The 20,424-nt window shown below is 53.1% G+C and overlaps 4 protein-coding genes across 4 annotated transcripts in view; 2 read left to right on the top strand and 2 right to left on the bottom strand.

Annotated features, from left to right (window-relative positions):
• Positions 1 to 8: 8 nt before the first annotated feature.
• On the bottom strand, positions 9 to 6,131 carry NELFE (negative elongation factor complex member E). The gene is made up of 11 exons (XM_006875573.1): positions 5,944 to 6,131; positions 5,426 to 5,508; positions 3,665 to 3,734; positions 3,418 to 3,563; positions 2,848 to 2,922; positions 2,689 to 2,726; positions 2,138 to 2,511; positions 1,887 to 2,031; positions 1,706 to 1,760; positions 1,365 to 1,467; positions 9 to 178 (listed from the first exon to the last, which is right to left on the bottom strand). Exons 2-11 carry the CDS (start codon positions 5,498 to 5,500, stop codon positions 81 to 83), a joined length of 1,179 nt encoding a protein of 392 aa, XP_006875635.1. The 5' UTR covers positions 5,501 to 5,508; positions 5,944 to 6,131; the 3' UTR covers positions 9 to 80.
• Positions 6,132 to 6,243: 112 nt separating this feature from the next.
• On the top strand, positions 6,244 to 17,080 carry SKIV2L (superkiller viralicidic activity 2-like (S. cerevisiae)). The gene is made up of 28 exons (XM_006875571.1): positions 6,244 to 6,265; positions 6,344 to 6,447; positions 7,724 to 7,833; positions 7,916 to 8,033; positions 8,118 to 8,232; positions 8,349 to 8,423; positions 8,713 to 8,766; positions 8,868 to 9,058; positions 9,180 to 9,308; positions 9,518 to 9,663; positions 10,001 to 10,147; positions 10,286 to 10,370; positions 10,537 to 10,643; positions 10,934 to 11,080; positions 11,152 to 11,248; positions 11,397 to 11,609; positions 11,695 to 11,805; positions 13,522 to 13,752; positions 14,253 to 14,390; positions 14,529 to 14,666; positions 14,786 to 14,890; positions 15,137 to 15,284; positions 15,370 to 15,496; positions 15,718 to 15,928; positions 16,062 to 16,172; positions 16,252 to 16,470; positions 16,649 to 16,789; positions 16,880 to 17,080. The coding sequence occupies exons 1-28, from the start codon at positions 6,244 to 6,246 to the stop codon at positions 17,078 to 17,080; spliced, it is 3,741 nt and encodes a 1,246-aa protein (XP_006875633.1).
• A 112-nt stretch (positions 17,081 to 17,192) lies between these two features.
• On the bottom strand, positions 17,193 to 19,186 carry DXO (decapping exoribonuclease). The gene is made up of 6 exons (XM_006875572.1): positions 18,831 to 19,186; positions 18,270 to 18,505; positions 17,963 to 18,182; positions 17,689 to 17,824; positions 17,482 to 17,576; positions 17,193 to 17,400 (listed from the first exon to the last, which is right to left on the bottom strand). Exons 1-6 carry the CDS (start codon positions 19,184 to 19,186, stop codon positions 17,250 to 17,252), a joined length of 1,194 nt encoding a protein of 397 aa, XP_006875634.1. The 3' UTR covers positions 17,193 to 17,249.
• Positions 19,187 to 19,782: 596 nt separating this feature from the next.
• STK19 (serine/threonine kinase 19) overlaps positions 19,783 to 20,424 on the top strand; it is a 17,755-nt gene continuing 17,113 nt past the window's right edge. Inside the window, exons 1-2 of the mRNA XM_006875570.1 lie at positions 19,783 to 19,905; positions 20,046 to 20,182. Of these exons, the coding sequence (XP_006875632.1) occupies positions 19,806 to 19,905; positions 20,046 to 20,182 (237 nt within the window). The 5' untranslated portion in view covers positions 19,783 to 19,805. The remainder of the gene's footprint in view (positions 19,906 to 20,045; positions 20,183 to 20,424) is intronic.

Genomic DNA, 20,424 nt, shown 5'->3' with positions numbered 1-20,424 from the left:
GCTGAGGGAGCTTCCACCTCAGTGTTTTACTGAGACCAGCATTGGGGGCATATGAGGCACAAAGAATCCAGCTCCACTCCCTAGAAGTCATCCGCAAGGTTCTCCTCGTAAATGTCATCGCTGTAGATAATCTGGGTCCTCTTGTCCTGGTGGCAACCCTTAGGGCTGTTCTGGACAGCTAGGAAGGGAGGAGAGGGGCAGTTAATAGTCGGAAGATCACTGGTCAGACCAGAGTCTGACCTTAGAAACCCAGTTTTTATGCTGCCCTCTAGTGGCCTGGGCTGGTCTCCCCCAAGCTCTCTGGGGCTGTGGTGGCCAACCCATTGTCACAGCAAGGAATGCAAGCTGTTACTATGGCACTGGATGAATGCGTTGGTCTTTGAAAAACCCAAAATGTTCTCATTGTTAAGACATGTGAATGATGTTAACCCACTACTTTCAGTCAGTGTGTGAAAAATTAAAAATCGGAAAACCTTGGTAGATACATTTGGTCAATTCTGGTTCCTTTCATTTAGGGGAAATCCATTTCCAGAGAAAAGGGTCCTGGTCAAGTTATTTCACAGAGAAATGTTCCTTTCTTCACCAGGGAAACTCATGTGGGGTACAGCTTTGGCTCTAAGCAGTCTACTGCTTCTTCCCTCTCCTCCTGCAGCACCCAATATGTCCCCCTTTCCATCCCATCTCCAAGGATTCTATCCCCATTATTCCAGTGCTAAAGTGAACCGCACTGCTCCCTCTTCCACCCCCCACCCAGTTCCCATCTTTTGATCTTGGTACCTTGTCTTCTGGTGCTGCTCCCAGCCCAGCTCTCTGGCCCTCCCTTCCTTTTGTCTCCTTGCTACATCCTCAACTTCAGGCATATTAGGGACATGTGGAGCATGAGAAGTCCAACCCCTAACATATTCCCCCAAGCAGTTCAGGGTCATCCCCCTATTCCCTAAATCAGTTACCTCTGTTGACACAAACATTTTGCAGCCACCCTTTGATACAGAGAACTCAAATCTGTGTTTTCATTCCTCATCTCACAAGTGTGTTCCTGATATCTGTTTGAAAGCTTATGAAATCCCTGTACTCCATCTCAACATAAACAAGGCCACATGAGATCCATCTTCCTTACCAACCTGACTCTGGATCCCATTTTCTTCATTACTCCAGTTACCCCTTTAGGAATCACCTGCAACTCTTTTATCTTCGTCCCCTACAATTAATGGACAGAGGGTCTGACAATTCTCCTTCCCATTCCCACAGCCTCCACACAAATCCAAACCTCTATCACCTCTAGGAAGCCCTGGATATTTAGGAGAACAGAAAGAAGGGGTGAGCTATGGGTAGAGAGGACAAGAAAGGAAGAATCCCACTCTTACCGAGGGAGCCCCAGACAGAATTGCCAGTGGCGACGTCCAACATGGGCTGTTTACGGGCAATGTTAACTTTGAGCTGTACGGACTCCACCTGAGTCCCATTAAGCTAGGGCAAAAGAGAGAAGGGAATAAAGAAAACATTACACACGAGCCAAAGAAGAACTTCCATGGGTTGCCATTCTAGAAGCAGACTGAGTATGGGGTCGGAGAATACGTTTCCTGTGTGAACAGGAAGGAACTTTTTCTGTCAGGAGGAACTTATTTCCTCCTGGCTCCTAGCATTTTGAGGAGGAGACATGAAGATGGCAGAAGGGATGGAAAGGACAGATCTGGGAAGTCCCAACCTCAGCAACGGCCTGATCTGCTGACTCCATCTTTTCATAGGTGACGAAGGCACAGCTGGGATGAGAGAAAACAGGGTCAGCAGGGGATCTAGGGCCCAGTCAAACCCAGCACACACAGGCCACTGGCAACAGGCTGGCTCCCTCCCCAAGGGCTCATCACCTTCCCCAACACCACTCTTACTTTCTGGGTGGGTCCATGGAGAGGTCAATGATGTTTCCAAAGGGAGCAAAGGCCCAACGGAGAAGGGTGGGTGTCATGTCTTCTCCGTACACATAGAGAGTATTCCCTTTTCGAGGGGTCCGGCGTTCAGGGAACGAGTCGGACCCTATGGGAACAGGAATCAGCCAGAAGCCACCACCCACCCTATTTTCTACTTTAAAATACCACTTTAAGTCTAGCTGAGGTTCCCTTCCCCACCAGACACCACTCACTGCGGAAAGGGCCCTCTCGTTCTCTATCCCGATTTCTATCACGCTCGGGGTCCCGGTCCCGGTCCTGGTCGCAGTCCCGGTCCCGGTCCCGCTCTCGGTCCCGTTCTCGATCCCTGTCCCGCTCTCGATCCCTGTCCCGTTCTCGATCCCGCTCTCTGTCTCGAGTTCGCTCCCGCTCTCTGTCTCTTTCCCGGTTCCGTTCGCGACTGTGGTCCTGGCTACGACTCCGGGGAGGGGAGGCTGAGGAGCGGGCACCACCACGTTCTTCATAGCCCCAGTCAAAGCTCCGAGGGGGGCCATCACCAGTCCCTGGGCCCTCAGACTCTTCCCCATCTGGCCCCAGTTCACAAAGCCAGTCACTGGAGGACACAAAGCTGGGGACAGGCAAACAGTGAGGATCAAAGAATGCCTTGATTGCTTCTTCCCAAACCTCTGAAGATCCTAAAGCACCTCTGTGGTCCCGTCTCCTTTGTTCCAGCCCCAAACCTCCCAGGGACTCATGCAACTCCCCGCTTCTCCACCCCTTGCCAAGTGGGACTGCACTCTCTAACCTCTCATACAGAGATTTCCTCTGGGGACGTCTGGATGACTGAAAAATGAGACCAAGAACAGGTTAGATGATTCCTAGCTGCTGGCATGGGTTTTTCATCCTCCTCAATCCCCAGCCCCACCTCCCCAGTCCCTAAGGAAAAACAACTGGGAACCATTACCTCTTGCAGATCGTCGTCAGCAGATATGCTTCTCTGGAATGGCTGGAAAGTGGGGGCTGGCCCCTTCTCAGGGTCCTGGAGAGTCAGAGAGACCCACCTTAGTGGGAACAGAAGACTACCCAGCCACAAGACAGAGTGATTCCTCTTCCCTCCCTCACCCTTTTCTTGGTTTCCTCATCTTGTTTTAGTTATTTCTGCTCTATTTTTATTGATTATGTGGTAATTTTCTAAGGTCCCAATATACATCTAAAGTATGTAGTATGTAAATAAACCTTTCTTGAACCTGACATTTTCAACTAGCTCAAGTCCTCAGAGCAACATATCCCAAGAGTTACTGTCTGCCCGTAGTGGTCTAGAGCCACAGAACGTGTTACGATGAAGGGGAGTTGAAGGCCAGCAGATGGCATTAGGTTTATGGATGAGGATCCAGAAGCTCAGCATAGTACAACAATTTGTCCACGACTGAACAATCCGTACTGTTACCTTTCTGCCTTACTCTCCTCTATACCAACCCAGAGGAAGCTTCTCTGAAGTCAAGGGTCCCTGAACAATTTTTTTGCCTGTGCTCACCTTTAACTTCCCCTCGAGGGTTCGAGAACGTTTGAAGCCTGAGTTCTTGGTCTCGGCCTTGATGGCACTGATGGCTCCTGATTTTACCAGCTGCTTTGCCTGCTCTGTTGCTGTGGCTGTGTCCACCACCGGCTGCTCGGACAGAGCTGGAGCAGTGGGGGAAAGAGGCATTATGTTGTTCAGACTGTGATAGAGCTCAGTCCCAGATTGCCCACTTCCAGTTCACCCTTATCTCCCCATCACTCACAGCGTTTGACACCACCTTGGCTGGCTGTACTGCTGCTACTTTGCTTCTTCAGGGCCAGCAGTGCCTTTTTCTGGGAACAAGTTTGAGAGGAGTTGGTGAGGGCCACTGCCTAGCCAATCCTCTCCCAGAGTCCCTAGGAATATCACTCTTGGAACACCTTTCTCAGAGGAAAGAATGCAACAGTGCTCCTTGGAGTTGTGCACTGAGGCAGCCCTGTCTTTTACACACAGCCCCCAGATCTACAATGCCAGTAATACCCAACCTATCCAAATCATAGTATCCTGAGGCTTTCCAGAATCTCTCAATGTTGAAGTTAGAGACAAGGAGCTCATTCACTGATCTAAGCTGCAGGTAATTATAAGCCTATGTAACCTTCTTGAGGGCTTTGTTCATTCATTCCCCATACATTTAACAAGGAGGATCCACTATGACGTTGTAACAAGATGTGATCCTAAGGTGTGATCCCTCCCCTCAAGAAGCCTGGTGGTGGTGGCGGCAGTGTGCCGTGGAGTTGGTTCCGACTCATAACCACCCTGTATAGGATCCGAGGCTGTAAATCTTTATGGGGGCACAAAGCCTCATTTTTCTCCAGTGGAACAGTTGGTAGCCCGACTCATAACCACCGTGCTACTGGAGATCCCTACAGGCTTAGAAATACAATGACCACACCAAATTGGCAGAAGTGCCTTGAAGAGGTGGCCATCACTTGCAGCTGAGGAGTATAGTAAGGTTTTACTGATAAGCAATGGCTATTAAATTGGGTTCTAAATAGAACCTATATAGCACCTTGATGTGAAGGGACTCAAACACAAAGACAACAGCAGCAAAGATACAGAGATAAGGCTTTAGGAATGTATGTTTGGAGGTTGGTGAACAGTTCTCTAGAAAGGGATGTCAAGCTAAGGCCAAAGAGCTATGTTTTACAAACATGAAGTCATGGATTTTGAGAGAGAAAAAAAATAAGAGGGATACAGTTTTGTACTTTTTCAACAGACCATTTGATTAGGAGTAAAAAGGTTAGGAGTAAAAAGAAATTTGTCAAAACAAGAAGAATAAAAAGGCCTAAGAAACTTGTTGAGAGAACACCACAACAACCTAGATGAGTATTGTTGTTGTTAAGTGTTGTCGAGTTGGTTCAGACTCACAGTGACCCTATAGAGGGTTTCCAAGGAGTGGCTGGTAGATTTGAACTGCCAACCTTGTGGCTCAAACGGACCTTGCGGTCCAGTGCATTATCCTGCAGCACTACACCAAGACTCTTAGGTGACTGTTAGAAAAGACCAAATCTCAGGAATATAAATGTCAGAAATTACTTTAAAAGGAAAATCAAGATGGCTTAGCTATGCAATTAATTATTGGAGAAGTCAGAGATGAGATTTCAGTCCAAACACAAGGCCAGTCCTCTTTGCAAGGTCAAGAAAAGGAATCATAATAAGACAAAGAAAGAAAGGTTTCAATTCTGGGTGTCTGAAGAGTTATCAGTAAGGGACTGGCTGGAACTGGAAAAACCAAGTTTGGGTGGGGGGGGGGATCACCAGTTCACAGAAGTGCTAAAAACCATAGGAAAAGAAAACAACTCCATGACACATTGCAGGGAAGTGAAAAGCTACACTTGAGAGCACCCCACTTTTGGAACTAAGTAGAGAAGCGGTAAGTCTCCAGATATGAGCCAAGAGGAAGCCTTGATCCCCTCACAGTCACCCCAGGTGTTCCTCAGATTGCCAGTCTGTGAAAGGTTGCGCCATGCCCACACTCTCTCACCTTTTTCTTGAGTTTGTTGAATTTCTTTTGCAGAGCCTCCTCCTCCTCGCTCAGTCCGGGGGGTATCACTAACATGGTCGCTCCTGGTACAGAGGTAGGGCTCAAAACAGAAATTTTCCAGGGTTCACAAGCCTTCCACACTGTACCCAAACCCACCCTCTGGATCTATCTAGCTATTCTTGCCTTCAGCGTCTACCTACCCCGAGTTTAACCTGGCTGCCGTCTAAGTCCTCGTTCGTTGGGATCAACGGACATGCCCTCCTTGCTTTTGGGGGCGGTCACAAAAAACTGAGGCTTAGGGGGTACCACGTGGCCCCCGGAAGGTCAAACATTCCCTCCGACGCTGTGACGATGGCACTTGAGTCCCCTACCCCCGCTAGGGTTAGTATGGTAACCGTGGGGTGTGACGGCAGAAGAGGCGGAGGAACCCGCGCGGCTCTCTCAGAGCAATGTAAAAGGGACGAAGAAAGAAGGGGTCCGGGAAAAACGGGGTAAAGGATGAGGCAGTGAAGGCCTACCTGAGGGGGCGGCAACCGGGGGCCCACGATCCCGGGCAATGCCCGAGCGGGCCGCAGATAGCGGGCTCAGAACGATGACGTAGAAGGGGGCGGAAAACGCGGTAACCAAGGCGGCCGAGGGTGCAAACACTTCCGCCCGGCCTTCCAGTGTTCCAGGTCTGCCCCTTGGTTGTGTTTGTCCACGTCTCCGGCGGTGGCTGTGCCGGAAGTCACCTCCACTTCCGCCCGTTCCGGGGCGGGACTTACTCCGCAGCTACTAACTGCATTTTTGGGCTGCGGGGCACCTGCGTTGCCACCAAGATGTTGGAGACGGAACGATTAGGTGAGGAGGACTGCATGGATCGGAGTAGTAGAGAGGGAATGACACTTGGCTTCTGACCTCTACTCTTTTTTTCCGTAGTGTTACCTCCCCCAGGTTCCCTGGACTTGCCCCTTCGGGCCATGGAGCTGGGATGCACCGGGCACTGGGAGCTGCTGAATGTGCCTGGGGCTCCAGAGAGCACCGTGAGTGGCGTGATCCTGGTCTTTGACACTGCACTGAGAAAACCTCCACCTTCTCACAGTAGGGTCCAACCTGATGTCACTCTTCTGCCCCCGCACACCATTCATCCGGGCGTCATGTGGTGCTGGGCAGGCCCCAGCTCAGTGGACTTGTGGTGGGTCAAAGCCCATGTGAGGACAGAAGGCATTGATAGTTGCTCTTTCCAGTGTATCTTTTCTCCTTGTTATTAATTGCCATTGAGTGGTTCTGACTCATATTGACCCTGTATAGGGTTTTCGAGGAGCGGCTGGTGAGTTTGAACCACCGACCCTGTGGTTCAAACTGACCTTTCGGTCTAGTGCTTATCCTACAGCACCACCCAGGACACCATGGAGCTCTCTTTTTCCATTCCCAAACATCAGGGTAGTTGATGGCTGAGATCCTAATGTTTGAGTCCTTGGCTTTTTATCTTTAAGTCTAGGTCTTCTTTACCTAAAATTAGTGACTCAAATTCTCTGGTAGCGTAGTGGTTACGAATCGGGCTGCAAACCTTAAGGTCAGCAGTTTGAAACTACCAGCTGTTCTGCGGGAGAAAGATGAGGCTTTCTGTTCCCGTAAAGATTTACAGCCTCGGAAACTTTGTACAGGGTCGCTATGAGTCAGAAGTGACTCCACAGCACATAACCACCACCAGTGACTCAAATTGCAGTATGCCTCATAATTACTTATGTTAAGTGTCAAGTAGATTCTGACTCATAGCTACTCTGTATAGGGTGTCCGAGGAGACGGCTAGTGAGTTTGAACCACCAGCCTTGTGGTTCAAACTGATTTTTTGGTCCAATGCTTATCCTATGGCACCACATAGTTGTTAAGTGTCTTCAAGTTGATTCTGACCTATAGTGACCCTGTATAGGGCTTGTTAGGAGCAGCTGGTGAGCTTGAACTGCCAACCTTTCAGTTCAAAGCAACTTTGCAGTCCAGCACATTAACCCACAGCACCACACCAGGACTCCATGACACCACATTAGGGGAGCTTTTTTTAAAATTTAAATTCCTAGGTCATTATTGGGTCTTCCCCAGAAATTCTAAATCCCAAATCTGTATGATCAACTCATTACCCCAGGTAATTCAGTGGCAGGTAGTTTTTAGAGAACTCTGGAAAATGTCACTTCAGTCTCACTGTCTTAGTTTTCTGGAATATCTACAGTTACTCATGGTGGGTACAAGAATCCTGGCACCTTCTTTTTTGTCTGTGTATTTTTATCCCCTTTTTTAAATCTCATCTCACCCTTTTTTCAGCTTCCCCATGGGCTCCCTCCTTGTGCCCCAGATCTGCAACAAGAAACAGAGCAGTTGTTTCTGTCATCCCCAGGCTGGTTGCCTCTGCATGGTGTGGAGCACTCAACCTGGTAAGGGGTCTGGAGGGGCCAGGACTAGGGAGATGGGTCCCTGAAGGAAAGAAGACCTGAAAATTACTTTCCTTCTCTTCAGGAAATGGCAGAGGAAGCTGGATCCCTGGTCTCTCCTGGCTGCCTTGGGGGCCCCAGTCCCCTCCGACCTGCAGGCCCAAAGACACCCAACCACAGGCCAGATACTGGGCTACAAAGAGGTAAGAGGTTGGCGGTTGTGAGACGCAGAGGTGGGAGAAAGGGGTCTTTCTCTGCCTCACTGGAGCTCTGGTCTTTTGTCTCAGGTCCTGCTGGAGAACACTAACCTAACGGCCACGACCTCCTTGTCTCTTCGTCGACCCCCAGGGCCCCCCTCACAGGCCCTCTGGGGGAATCCGACACAGTACCCTTTCTGGCCAGGTGACTTGTGGGAACAGAACAGTAGGAGAGGGCTGCTTAGTCTCCTGAGAAGGGTGCTCCTGCCATTCCCAGTTAGCTCCATACCATGAGTCCCAATCGATTCACCTCCCCGCCAGGTGGAATGGATGAGCCCACAATAGCAGACCTGAGCACTAAGGAGGAGGCTGAGGAGGAGATAGACTTTGAGAAAGGTAAGGTGGTCCCAGAACCGACCCTTGGGAGGTAGGGCTCCAAGTCTGTGTTCTGAGGATGAGGGCTCCAGGCCTGTTACTGACTGCTGGTCACCCTTCTGTGCCTTTGAGCAAATTCAGAAAAGGTGCCTCTGCTACAACAATCTTACCTGTTCTGTGTTGGAAAACTGTTCTGCCAGCAATCCCTGTCAATACAACTGTGAATGGTATCTCTCGAGTTTGGGCACTGTGTGACTCATACAACACTGCACAGTGCCCTTCCCTCTCTCCCCCTCTCTCTGTCCTCCAGATCTCCTTACTGTCCCACCAGGCTTCAAGAAAGGCGTGGACTTTGCACCGAAGAGTGAGTCTTGGTTTGGAGCTGGGAACCTAGGAGAAGGGGTGCTCCTCTGTCACAGAAGGAAGATGGAAATGACAAATTGTCACTTTTTCCTTGGTCCTCAGATCACCCGGCTCCAGCTCCTGGGTTGCTTAGTCTCAGCCGTCTGCTGGAGCCCCTGGATTTGGGTGGGGGCGATGAGAACGAGAGTGAGGCAGAGGGACAGCAAGGAGGTCCCCAGGGGGACACTGTGTCAGCATTTCCGTGCAGCGCACCGTTACCTCGAGCAAGCAGCTTAGAGGACTTAGTGTTGGAGGTTGGTGGTTCTGGGCAGCAGAGGAGGGAAGGGATGCCTGACTCGGGAGGGCCAAAGGGATGGAACAGAACATCTTTCAGGAGGAGTGGGAATGGAGACTATCTGGCTGCATCTTTTCTAGGAAACTTTCACAGCTGCATCTGCCCCAGAGACCCCCAAGCCTCCCGCACAGGAGCAGTGGGCTATTCCTGTGGACGTCACCTCCCCCGTTGGGGATTTCTACCGCCTCATTCCCCAGCCAGCTTTCCAGGTAGTGACCCCAGTCCTCACCTGTTCTTCCTCCAGTGGATCCTGCCTTCCAGTCCACCCCTTTTCTCCTCTCCACCTTCCAGACCAGGCTTATAGCTCAGGCCCAGCCTCTCCTTGCTCTGGTCTCCTCCCACCACCCTGTGTGTCCCTTGAGCAGAGGCAGGAAGGCCTATCTCCCTTCTTCAACGTCCATTTCTCTCTCCCTCACAGTGGGCATTTGAGCCCGATGTCTTTCAGAAACAGGCCATCCTGCATTTGGAACGGCATAACTCTGTCTTTGTTGCGGCTCACACATCTGCAGGGAAGACAGTGGTGGCTGAATATGCCATTGCCTTGGCTCAGAAACACATGACACGGTATAGACCTCCCTTCTCCTGATTCCCTCTTTACCTTCCACCTTCCAGCCCTATGTTTTTGCATCCTTTCTAGACAACATTTCCTCCTACCTCTCTACCTTGTCCTTTCGATGAGAGGCCCGGGGTTGGGTAGGGGAGACTTGAGACGGTGCCTAGAGAGAAACAAGAAGGCATGGGTAGAGAGAGAGGTTAGGAGAATAACCTATTATTAATTTAGCCAGAGGCTGGGGGACAGACTGACTCTGGGGTCCTATTGTGGAGGATGTGAGGGCAGTTGAAAAATGGGTGTGCTTCCAGCAGATCTCTGCAGAATGGCTAACTCCGTGCTTCTCTCCAGTACCATCTATACTTCGCCCATCAAGGCCCTGAGCAACCAGAAGTTCCGAGACTTCCGGAACACATTTGGGGACGTGGGGCTGCTCACTGGGGACGTGCAGCTGCACCCAGAGGCCTCTTGCCTCATCATGACGACAGAGATCCTCCGGTGAGAGATGGCACTCAGCAGCAGTGGGCTTTGGATTGGGTGGAGTCTCGAGCAGATGAGATTGCTCCTGAGAGCATATTGACTAAGGAGAGGGACAAGAGGTGCCGCTGGGCAGTCAGTCTTGGCCTCTTTTTCTAGCTCCATGCTGTACAGTGGTTCAGATGTCATCCGGGACCTGGAATGGGTCATCTTTGATGAGGTTCACTATATCAATGATGCTGAGGTAAAGAGCAAACCCTGACCACAGCAGCCCTTGTGTTGGAACGGTTTGGGGCCTTTCGTGTCCCACATACTTGGGGACCTCTCACTGCCTTCTTTTCCTGCAAATGGGGGAAGAAGGGCAGCCCTCTCTGAGTGCCCCATGACCTGTCTTTGTCCTCTGTGCCCAGCGTGGCGTCGTGTGGGAGGAGGTGCTCATCATGCTCCCTGACCACGTCTCCATCATCCTGCTGAGTGCCACTGTCCCCAACGCCTTGGAATTTGCTGACTGGATTGGGTAAGCTCTGTCTGGGGAGTCTTGGTAGGGGGAGGTGGGCTTAGTATTCCTTGGTCAGGGGACATTAAGACTATACTACAGCAAGCAGGGTGGAGAGGAGACAGCTGTAGGGGAACCTGTCTGACTTGGCGAGCCCAGATCACTTTCCATGTGGATAGATGGGCTGGGAGGAAGCAGCCCTCCAATCTGGCTCCCAAGAGAGCCTAGGTAAAGTCAGAGGGGATGGGACTTCCTTACTATCCTCTCAACGCTGACCTCTTGTCTGCTCCCCACCTCAACCCCCTGCTCAGGAGGCTGAAGCGTCGCCAGATCTACGTGATCAGCACTGTGGCCCGCCCTGTCCCCCTGGAGCATTACCTCTTCACAGGGAATAGTCTCAAGACCCAGGAGGAGCTCTTCCTGCTGCTGGACTCCCGAGGAACCTTCCACACCAAGGGGTAAGCCCAGACATGGGGCAAAGGGCAGGGACTGGGGTCAGGCATGATTGCCAACTCTCCCTGTGCCCCAGGTACTACGCAGCAGTGGAGGCCAAGAAGGAGAGGATGAGCAAGCATGCCCAGACCTTTGGGGCCAAGCAGCCCACACACCATGGGGGCCCAGGCCAGGTAAGACTGGGAGGGGGTCGTACTTGACACTTCCCACTTCCACCAAAGGTGCAGACTTGAGCCTTGTACCCTCCCTAACTGGACATAGCTTTTTATCTCCCACTTTCATTCCATTGGCTGAGGGACTCAACCGCCATCCCCTCCCCAGGACCGAGGTGTGTACCTGTCCCTCCTGAACTCCCTCCGCACTCGCGCCCAGCTGCCTGTGGTGGTGTTCACTTTCTCCCGGGGCCGCTGTGACGAACAGGCCTCGGGACTCACTGCCCTGGACCTCACCACTGGTTCCGAGAAGAGCGAGATTCACCTCTTCCTGCAGCGCTGCCTCGCCCGCCTCCGTGGCTCAGACCGCCAGCTGCCTCAGGTGTGGAGGGCGGGCCTGGGAGACTGAGGGCACTGATGGAGGCTCCTGGACCCCCCTCCCTGACCGTGGGTCCTGGCTCCCGCAGGTTCTGCACATGTCAGAGCTCCTGCATCGCGGCCTGGGTGTGCACCACAGTGGCATCCTGCCCATCCTGAAGGAGATTGTGGAGATGCTCTTCAGCCGTGGCCTGGTCAAGGTACACCGGGTGGGGGGGAGCCTCCATAGGGCATTCATTGCCCACTGAGGGGCTGCTCACAGGATAGAGGGGTGAGGGTTGAGGCAGGACAGTGCAGTGCTGTAGAGCTTGGCCTCTGGATCCATACTGCCTGGGTTTGAACCCAGCTCTACCACTCTCTAGCTGTGTGACCATGGGTAGATGACTTTAACCTCCCTCAGCTTTACATTTCCCATCATAAAATGGGGATGCATGAGAGAGGAACAGACCGTTTTCAGAAATGGAAGCCTAAAAGCTGACAACCCATTGCCTTTGAGTTGATTCCAACTCATAGCAACCCTATTTTCTTGTTATTACATGCTGTTGAGTCAGTTCTGACTCATAGCTACCCTGCCCAGTCCTGCGCCATCCTCACAATCCTTATATTTGAGCTCATTGTTGCAGCCACTGTATCAATCTATCCCATCGAGGGACTTCCTTTGTCACCAACTCTCCACCTTACCAAGCATGATATCTTCTTTAGGGACTGGTTCTTGCTGATAACATGTCCACAGTATGTGAGACAGTTGCCATCCTCGCTTGTAGAGGCAACTCTGTAACTTGGTGAAACTGCTCCAAAGAGTTTCTGAGGCCATAGATCTTTACGGAAGCAGACTGCCTCATCTTTCTTCCACAGAGCAGGTGATGGGTTTGAGCTGCCAGTCTTTCAGTTAGCAGCCCAGTACTTAATCCGTGGCACCACTAGGACTCCTAAAACAGCTGACAAGCACATGAAAAAGCAAAAATCATTAGAATGAGAAATGCAAAGTGAAATCCTCACAAGATGTGACTTTGCAGTTATGAGATTGACAAAAGTTGGGAAGTTGGTTGATGCCAAGTGCTGCAAGAAACGTGGGATGATAGGGACCTTCATAGACTGTGGATCAGCGTAAGTAGGTCTGAGTGTAATAATGGTTACCCAGTCTTTGACCTTATGATTTCACTCCTGGATCTCTACGTACTGCAGAGAAACTGACTCTGGTCCACAAGACAACACACAGGGTCTTATTTTGCTTGTTGTGTCATCTTGTTTGTGAGAGTGGGGCACTGGGGAAGAGAGGCATTGGTGGTACAAGGGTGTTCTTGCCTGGGAAAACCGGCAGGTAAAATGTGGGGAATGTGCATAGAACACAAAGTTCTGCTGTAGTGGGGACGCATGGATTAGATGTAACCACAGGAACGTGGATGTTGGAAAACACTAGAGAAAAAGAAATCAAGCAAACTTAGATATGTAACAATAATGCCTTCTTTGTAAGTTACAAATCACACACACATAAAACAAGACACATTCTGTAAGAATACACTCAATGCAAAAAGATGCTGAAGGAGGCCCAGGGTGGTGCAAACATGTAAGGAAGGTGTTCAGCTGCTAACTGAAAGGTTGGGGACTTGAGTCTGCCCCAAGGCACCTTGAAAGAAGGGTCTGGTGATCTACTGAAGACGCTGGAGTGGTTTTACTCTGACACCCATAGGTTGCCTCTGGGCAGCTGGTACTGGGGTAAACGCATTAAGATAGTTGCCAGTGAGGGGATGGGAGTGAAATGCAGATAAAAGGGAAGAAATGGGTAGTTAAGTTACTTAAATAAAATGAGGATGATGATAGTGCTTGCTGGCAGCTACAAAGTAAGGTGGGCTTGGCCAGAGCCAGTGTGTGTTTGCAGCCCCTTTGCTGATGCCCTCTTTTTCCCTCCTCCCCAGGTGTTGTTTGCCACGGAGACCTTCGCCATGGGTGTAAACATGCCCGCCCGAACAGTGGTGTTCGACTCCATGCGCAAGCATGATGGCTCTGCTTTCCGGGACCTACTCCCTGGGGAATATGTGCAGATGGCAGGCCGGGCTGGGCGGCGGGGCCTTGACCCCACGGGCACCGTCATCCTGCTCTGCAAGGGCCGTGTGCCTGAGATGGCCGACCTGCACCGCATGATGATGGTGAGTGGGGGTCCTGAGGCTCTCCTGTCCCCAGCTGCCTTTGCTTTTTTCTTTTGCCTGGGAGAAGAAAAGCTGTTGTTAGCTGCCATCTTGTCGATGTTGACTCATAGTAGAAAGCTCCCAAAGATTTTCTAGGCTGTACTCTTCATGGGAGCAGATTGCCAGGCATGTCTCCTGCAGAGCTGCACTGGAGTGGTTTGAATTGCCAGGGCTTCTCGAAGTCAAGCTAGAAGCAAGCAAATCAAGAGATGAGATCGCATCTCCTGTAGTTTGTCCCCACTGTAAACATGGAGCTTGATGGGGCCTACGAGAGTCTACTTGTGTAGTTAGTTCAGCTATTTTCCAGAAGAGGGCAAGCAGTTTGCCTGGGATCCCATGGTTGCAAAGCAGGGACTAGGTCTGCTGAGATTTGGTGTAGTCCCCAGAGGGCTGGGTTGGGGTTGGGGCTGGAGCGTAGCAGGGCGCACCCCAGTCTCTCTGACTTCTCGGCCCGGCCCCAGGGGAAACCATCCCAGCTGCAGTCCCAGTTCCGCCTCACATACACCATGATCCTCAACCTGCTGCGAGTGGATGCCCTTAGAGTAGAGGACATGATGAAGAGGAGTTTCTCTGAGTTTCCATCCCGCAAGGACAGCAAGGTAGGGAAGTTGAAAGATGGGTATACTGGGCTGGGAAGGTGAGGCCAGCCTGGGAAGAGGTGGCCATCTACAAGTGACAGACTGGGCCTGAGACTCTTGTCTGACAACCTGCCCCTCCCTGCCCTCCTTGGCCCTTAGGCCCATGAACAGACTCTAGCTGAACTGACCAAGAGGCTGGGAGCCTTAGAGGAACCTGACATGACTGATCAGCTGGCTGACCTGCCTGAGTATTACAGCTGGGGGGAAGAACTGACGGAGACCCGGAGCCTGATCCAGGTGAATGTGTGTGAGGGTTGAGGGAGTAATAGAGATAGTGAGGAAGGGAACACTTCACTCAGGGTACCCCGACCCTGGTCCCATTCTCCCTCACCTTTGTGCACACTCCTGCCCTTTAGCGACACATCATGGAGTCTGTGAATGGGCTGAAATCTCTGTCAGTGGGAAGAGTCGTGGTTGTGAAGAATCAGGAGCACCAGAATGCGTTGGGGGTGATCCTGCAGGTGAGGGGCATGGGGACTAGGACTGTGGAGGACAGAGGCAGCCCTGGGGATGATAATGGCCAATGTGTCCTCATTTTCCCTCTCCTTTCCCCCCGTCTGCCCTGAGGGTTTGACTTGGTTGTCCTTTATACTAGTGGACTCCGCAAGGCTGCTTCCAAGGTTCCTGCCGGAGGATGGTGGGGGTTCGGGCTCCGTCTTTGACACCCACTCCTCATACACCCTGTCTACTGGCTTCCCAACCCCTAGGTCTCCTCAAACTCCGCCAGCAGAGTATTCACCACCCTGGTCCTGTGTGACAAGCCCAAGTCCGAGGACCCGCAGGACAGAGGGCCTCCCACCACTGACGTGCCCTTTCCAGATGACCTCGTGGGATTTAAGCTGTTCCTGCCTGAAGGTGAGACTGCGACAGGTTCCCAGATCTGACAGCAGTGCAGGTGGGATGCCTGGGTCCATCGTGAGTCCTGAGCTTGATTCTACAGGGCCCTGTCACCATGTCGTGGTCAAGCTCCAGCCAGGAGATGTGGCCGCCATCACCACTAAGATGCTCCGGGTGAATGGGGAGAAGATCTTGGAAGACTTCAGCAAGAGGCAGCAACCCAAATTCAAGTCAGAGATGCTGGGGAGGGACTATGTGGCAGGGGTCGAGTATATCGGGGGGAGAACTCCTCAGCCCGAACAAGGGGGACTCCATGGGTGGGGGTGGGGATGTGGTAAGATAGCTGCCCAAGCCAGAGAGGCCATGTGGTGATGGGACTCCCACAGTTTAAAGGGATCCCTGTAGGAGAGAAGGCTCTTGTCGAAGTTCTCAAGACCTGTTCCCACCTCAGAAAGGAGCCTCCCTTTGCGGCCGTGACCACTGCTGTCCAGGAACTGCTGCGTCTGGCTCAGGCCTATCCGGCAGGGCCCCCTACCCTCGACCCTGTCAATGACCTGCAGCTCAAGGATGTGTCTGTGGTAGAGGGTGGTCTCCGGGCTCGCAAGCTGGAAGAGCTGATCCGGGGGGCTCAGTGTGTGCACAGTCCCCGTTTCCCTGCCCAGGTAGGCCCCAGATGCCAGCTCTGCTTGGGAGGTGGCTGCTTTTCCTCCCCACATCAGCCCTTGTCCTTCTGGGAGCAGCTGTGCTAAGAGGCGAGAGGCAGGCTGACAGGCTCCTGTCTGGGGCTCTCTGCAGTACCTGAAGCTACAGGAGCGAATGCAGATTCAGAAGGAGATGGAGCGGCTGAGCTTCCTGCTGTCAGACCAGTCGCTGCTGCTGCTCCCTGAGTACCACCAGCGAGTAGAGGTGGGATGGGCAGGAGGGGACTTGGGGGCTAGTGTGGGAGAGGATGCAGACACCGCTACACCTATCCGCTTTTTTCCAGGTGCTCCGAACCCTGGGCTATGTGGATGAGGCGGGCACTGTGAAGCTGGCAGGGCGAGTGGCTTGTGCCATGAGCAGCCATGAGCTGCTCCTCACTGAGCTCATGTTCGACAATGCACTGAGCGCCCTGCGGCCTGAGGAGATCGCTGCCCTGCTTTCGGGCCTGGTCTGTCAGAGCTCTGGGGATGTTGGAGATCAGCTCCCAAGTACCCTCAAGCAGGTAGGGGACTGTTCCCCCCTCCCCCCCCCACTCTGGATCTGTATCCCACCCCCTTAATCCAAGTGTTCCCTATGTGACCACTCTAGCCCTCTACTTAACCCAGCCGGATCTAAGTGCCCTTAAGAATGGCAAAGCTTTCCTCCTTGCTCTGGGTCTCTCCATCCTTCCTCATCTGCAGGGAGTAGAGCGGGTCCAGGCTGTGGCCAAGCGGATTGGCGAGGTCCAGGTGGCCTGTGGCCTGAACCAGACGGTGGAGGAATTTGTGGGAGAGCTGAACTTTGGGCTGGTTGAGGTTGTGTACGAGTGGGCTCGGGGCATGGTAAGTGCAGGACTCAGGGTTTGGGGGTTGGCCAGTGAGGAAGCGCTGCCCAGGTTTTCTGCATTGATCCTCACTCTGCTCTCTCTATAGCCCTTCTCCGAGCTGGCAGGGCTCTCGGGGACCCCTGAGGGCCTGGTGGTCCGCTGTATCCAGCGACTGGCTGAGATGTGTCGTTCACTGCGGGGGGCGGCCCGCTTGGTAGGTGAGCCTGTGCTAGGTGCTAAGATGGAAACAGCAGCTATGCTGCTACGGCGGGACATCGTCTTTGCAGCCAGCCTCTATACCCAGTGAGCTGCCCAGGATGGTCCCTGTGTACAAATGTAATAAAACAGTAAACCACCCATTTGTGCTGGAGGAGCTGGGAAGGTATGGCTTAGTTCAGAAAGTACAACAGGGATAAACGCTTAGAAATCAGCCTTTATTATCTGGGTACGGAGACGGGACCAGCTCCTCTGAAGCCTCAGTCCCAGGGAGAAGGAGTCTTGGGGGGCGATGGGAGGTCCTGGCTCATGGCTTCCACATACCATGTGGGCAAGAAGGCATAGGGTGCACCTCGGTGGACGGACACAGTGACTGGGCTGCCGGGCTCCCAGGAGAAGAGGTGTATGAGGCTAGGGGTAGATGGAGGTGGGTGAGGGCTGGAGGCTCAGCCACTAGGACCAAGAGGAGAGGGGCAGAGGGGGGTGCCTCACCTGGGGTCATCCTGAACAACCGTGCTCTGGGCAAAGCTGAGGAAGGCGGCACAGAAGTTCATGCACACGGAGGGGTTCCAGCCATCACGGTCATGCTGGAGATGGCCGAAGAAGAGAAAGAAGACTGGCAGTGAGGAAGAGGAAGGCAGCCTAGGACGCTGGACCCTAGGTCTTGGAGGTGGGGGATACAAGTAAGCTCTGCCTTACCCTGACATTTTCAAACATCTCCATGGTGGGGAAGGTCTTGAGGGAACAGATGAAACCCTCTGGGTTACGGAAACCAGCGACCACGTTCGGGACCCCAGGCAGGAAGGACTGGGCCCACCATTTCAGGAGCTTATGTCTGTCAGGAAAGGCAAGGGGTTCGCGGGGACCTCCTCCCTCTGTCCGACCCAAACCCTGCAGCTTCCTCCTCTTCTGCCATTAGTCCCTTTCTCAGCAGCAGTTCTAGGCTCTCACCCTGCCTCCCCACACTCTGCACCTGTAGAAGCTCCTCCACTGGCCGTGGCTGTGCATCTCCTTGGAGGTCTTGAGCTCTACATAGCAGGCAGGAGGCTGTGTAGATGGGGCTTGGTGGTCTACGCAGTCCACTTCCCCCGAGAAGAGCAGTGGGTAGTTCCCCAGGCGGCTGCGTAGCACAGAGCAGAAGGCCACATTGGTGTTGACTTCCCCTGAGGGGTCTGGGGAGCCTCCAGGCTTGTCTGTGAGAGAGAAGCAGTGGGAGGGGAGGGAGGCAACTCAATCTCTAGGGAAGGTGGACAGGACTACAGAACAGGGGCAACTCTCACCTGCACACATGTACTGCTCAAATTTGTACCCCATGTACATAAGTTCCCGGAGGAGGGGTGGCCGAGCAAGTCTCTGAGCCCGAGCGGCAGGTGTCTCCACCTCACTCAGGTACAGTGTGCCCTGAAACCGGGAGGCCGCAAGCTGCCAGCCCTCTTGTCGCTCATACGGCGTTGTAAGCAGTTTTGTCAGGTGTCCTCGCCACGTCACGATGGCTCCTGCCAGCCAGCCTGGACCCCTGAGAGAGAGGAGTTAAGAGGCTGGAAGGATGACCTAAATATTAGCTGGGGATGGCTCCTCACCAAGAAGCGCTAAGTTACTATTAAAGACTGATTCTCACTCCAAGTTTGGTGGTGCAAAAGATAGGCACTCAGCGGCTAATTGAGAGGTTGGCCATTTGAAATTACCCAGCAGCTCCCTGGCAATCTGTTTTTGTGATGATTACAGCCAAGAAAACTAAGGGCCAGTTCTACTTTGACAGGGCATCACTGTAAATTGGAATCGACTTGAGGCATTTAATTTTAGAGGGAGGTGAAGGTCTGGGGATGCTAGGTTTCACTCACCCCTCCAACTGGCCTTGGTGCTCCAGAAGCCAGCGTAGGAGGTGGTCCAGCCCTTCCCGAACCTCCTCATCCCGGGGCTGGTACCGATCAGGGTACCCATCTCTGAGGTCAAAGTTGGGACCTGGACCATTGGTAGGTGGTGGGCTGTAGTAGCGCAGGGCTCGGGCATCTCCATGGTACTGGCGTTGTGCATCCAGAGAGAAGCAGCCAAGTTCCGAAGGGCGCCGGTAGAAAGGAAAGGGCCCAGAATAGAGGGCAGGGTCTGTGGACAGTGAGGGTGCTAGATGGGGGAGTTTGTTCCGAGGTTCAGCTGCTTCTAGTTTCCCAGCTCCTCTCTTGGTCTCTCTGGACTCCATGTTCTGAGAGGGGAAAACAATTCTCATTTTATAGAGGAGGCCACTGAGAAGGGTGACTCCGAATCAGAACTAGTACCCAGCATCTCAAAACAGTCGTGGCCAGGCACACACCCGACCCCTCCCGGTGGCCTCTCCCCGTCCCGGGACACATGCCTCCACGCTCAATGCGGATAGGAAGGCAGTTTGGCCTCAGATCAAGGGCCTAGTTACCTCAAAGTTCCCCAACCTCGGCTTCCACTTCCACGGGGCTATGATGTCATGGCAGGCACATAAGAAACCGAAGTGGGTTGCAAAGAGTTTTCCTGCTTCAGTGGCGCAATCATTCAGCGACAGTAGCGGCAAACTCCTGATCCTAGTGCGACACCTCCTCCGCCCCGCCCCTGCATCCTGGACGAGCGTGCCCTTGGAAGGAGCCTATCAACGGCAGGCATAAGGCTGTGGTACCCGCCTTAGTACCGCCTCTCCTAGATGGGAAAGGATGCCTTTTCGTCATCGCGTTGTTAAGTACCTAGGAGAGACGCCCCAAGAGCGCATGTCATCTTTATGCGCCGGAAGACCGTATTCTAACGCTCTCCTCTCACGGCCCCTGCCCCTTCCCCGGCACCATAAAGCCCTGGATATGAGTCGGAAGAGGCACCGCTTGGTCTCGGAAACCTTTGGGCTGAAAAGGCGGCGGGAACCAGGAGGCGGACCTGCGGATCCTCTGAGGGGCGAGTCGGGTAATCATGGCAACCCAGGGCGGGGCTAAAGATCCCAGATGGGTGGGGCCTTTCCAGTAACCACGGATACCCGGGGCCTGCGTCCGTTGGAGGGCAGCGGTGGGTTCGGTCTGAGCGCTGTCTCTGATCTCTCTACTCAGTGTCGGCGCGTGGAGCCGTCGCGGAGCTGATGCAACTGTTCCCTCGAGGCCTCTTCGAGGATGCCCTCCCATCCATCGTGCTGAGGAGCCAGGTGTACAGCCTTGTGCCGGACCGCACGGTCGCCGACAGACAGCTGGTGAGGGGCTGCGAGTGATGGACGGAGGTCCTTCTCTGGCTTCGCGGCTATTCATTTAGCTGGTTTGCCAGCCATTCAGCTCTTAGTCCTTTTGAGAGTCTGTGCTCTGGTAGCGTAGTGGTTACGAGTCGGGCTGCTAACCTCAAGGTCAGCAGTTCGAAACTACCAGCTGTTCGCTGGAGAAAGATGAGGCTTTCTGCTCCCGTAAAGATTTACAGCCTCGGAAACCCTATATAGGTTCT

The sequence above is a fragment of the Chrysochloris asiatica genome, unplaced genomic scaffold (genome assembly GCF_000296735.1).
Source record: "Chrysochloris asiatica unplaced genomic scaffold, ChrAsi1.0 scaffold00333, whole genome shotgun sequence".
Classification (NCBI taxonomy): domain Eukaryota; kingdom Metazoa; phylum Chordata; class Mammalia; order Afrosoricida; family Chrysochloridae; genus Chrysochloris; species Chrysochloris asiatica.
Note: the sequence above shows the minus strand (reverse complement) of the source record. Positions and strands in the feature narration are given on the sequence as shown.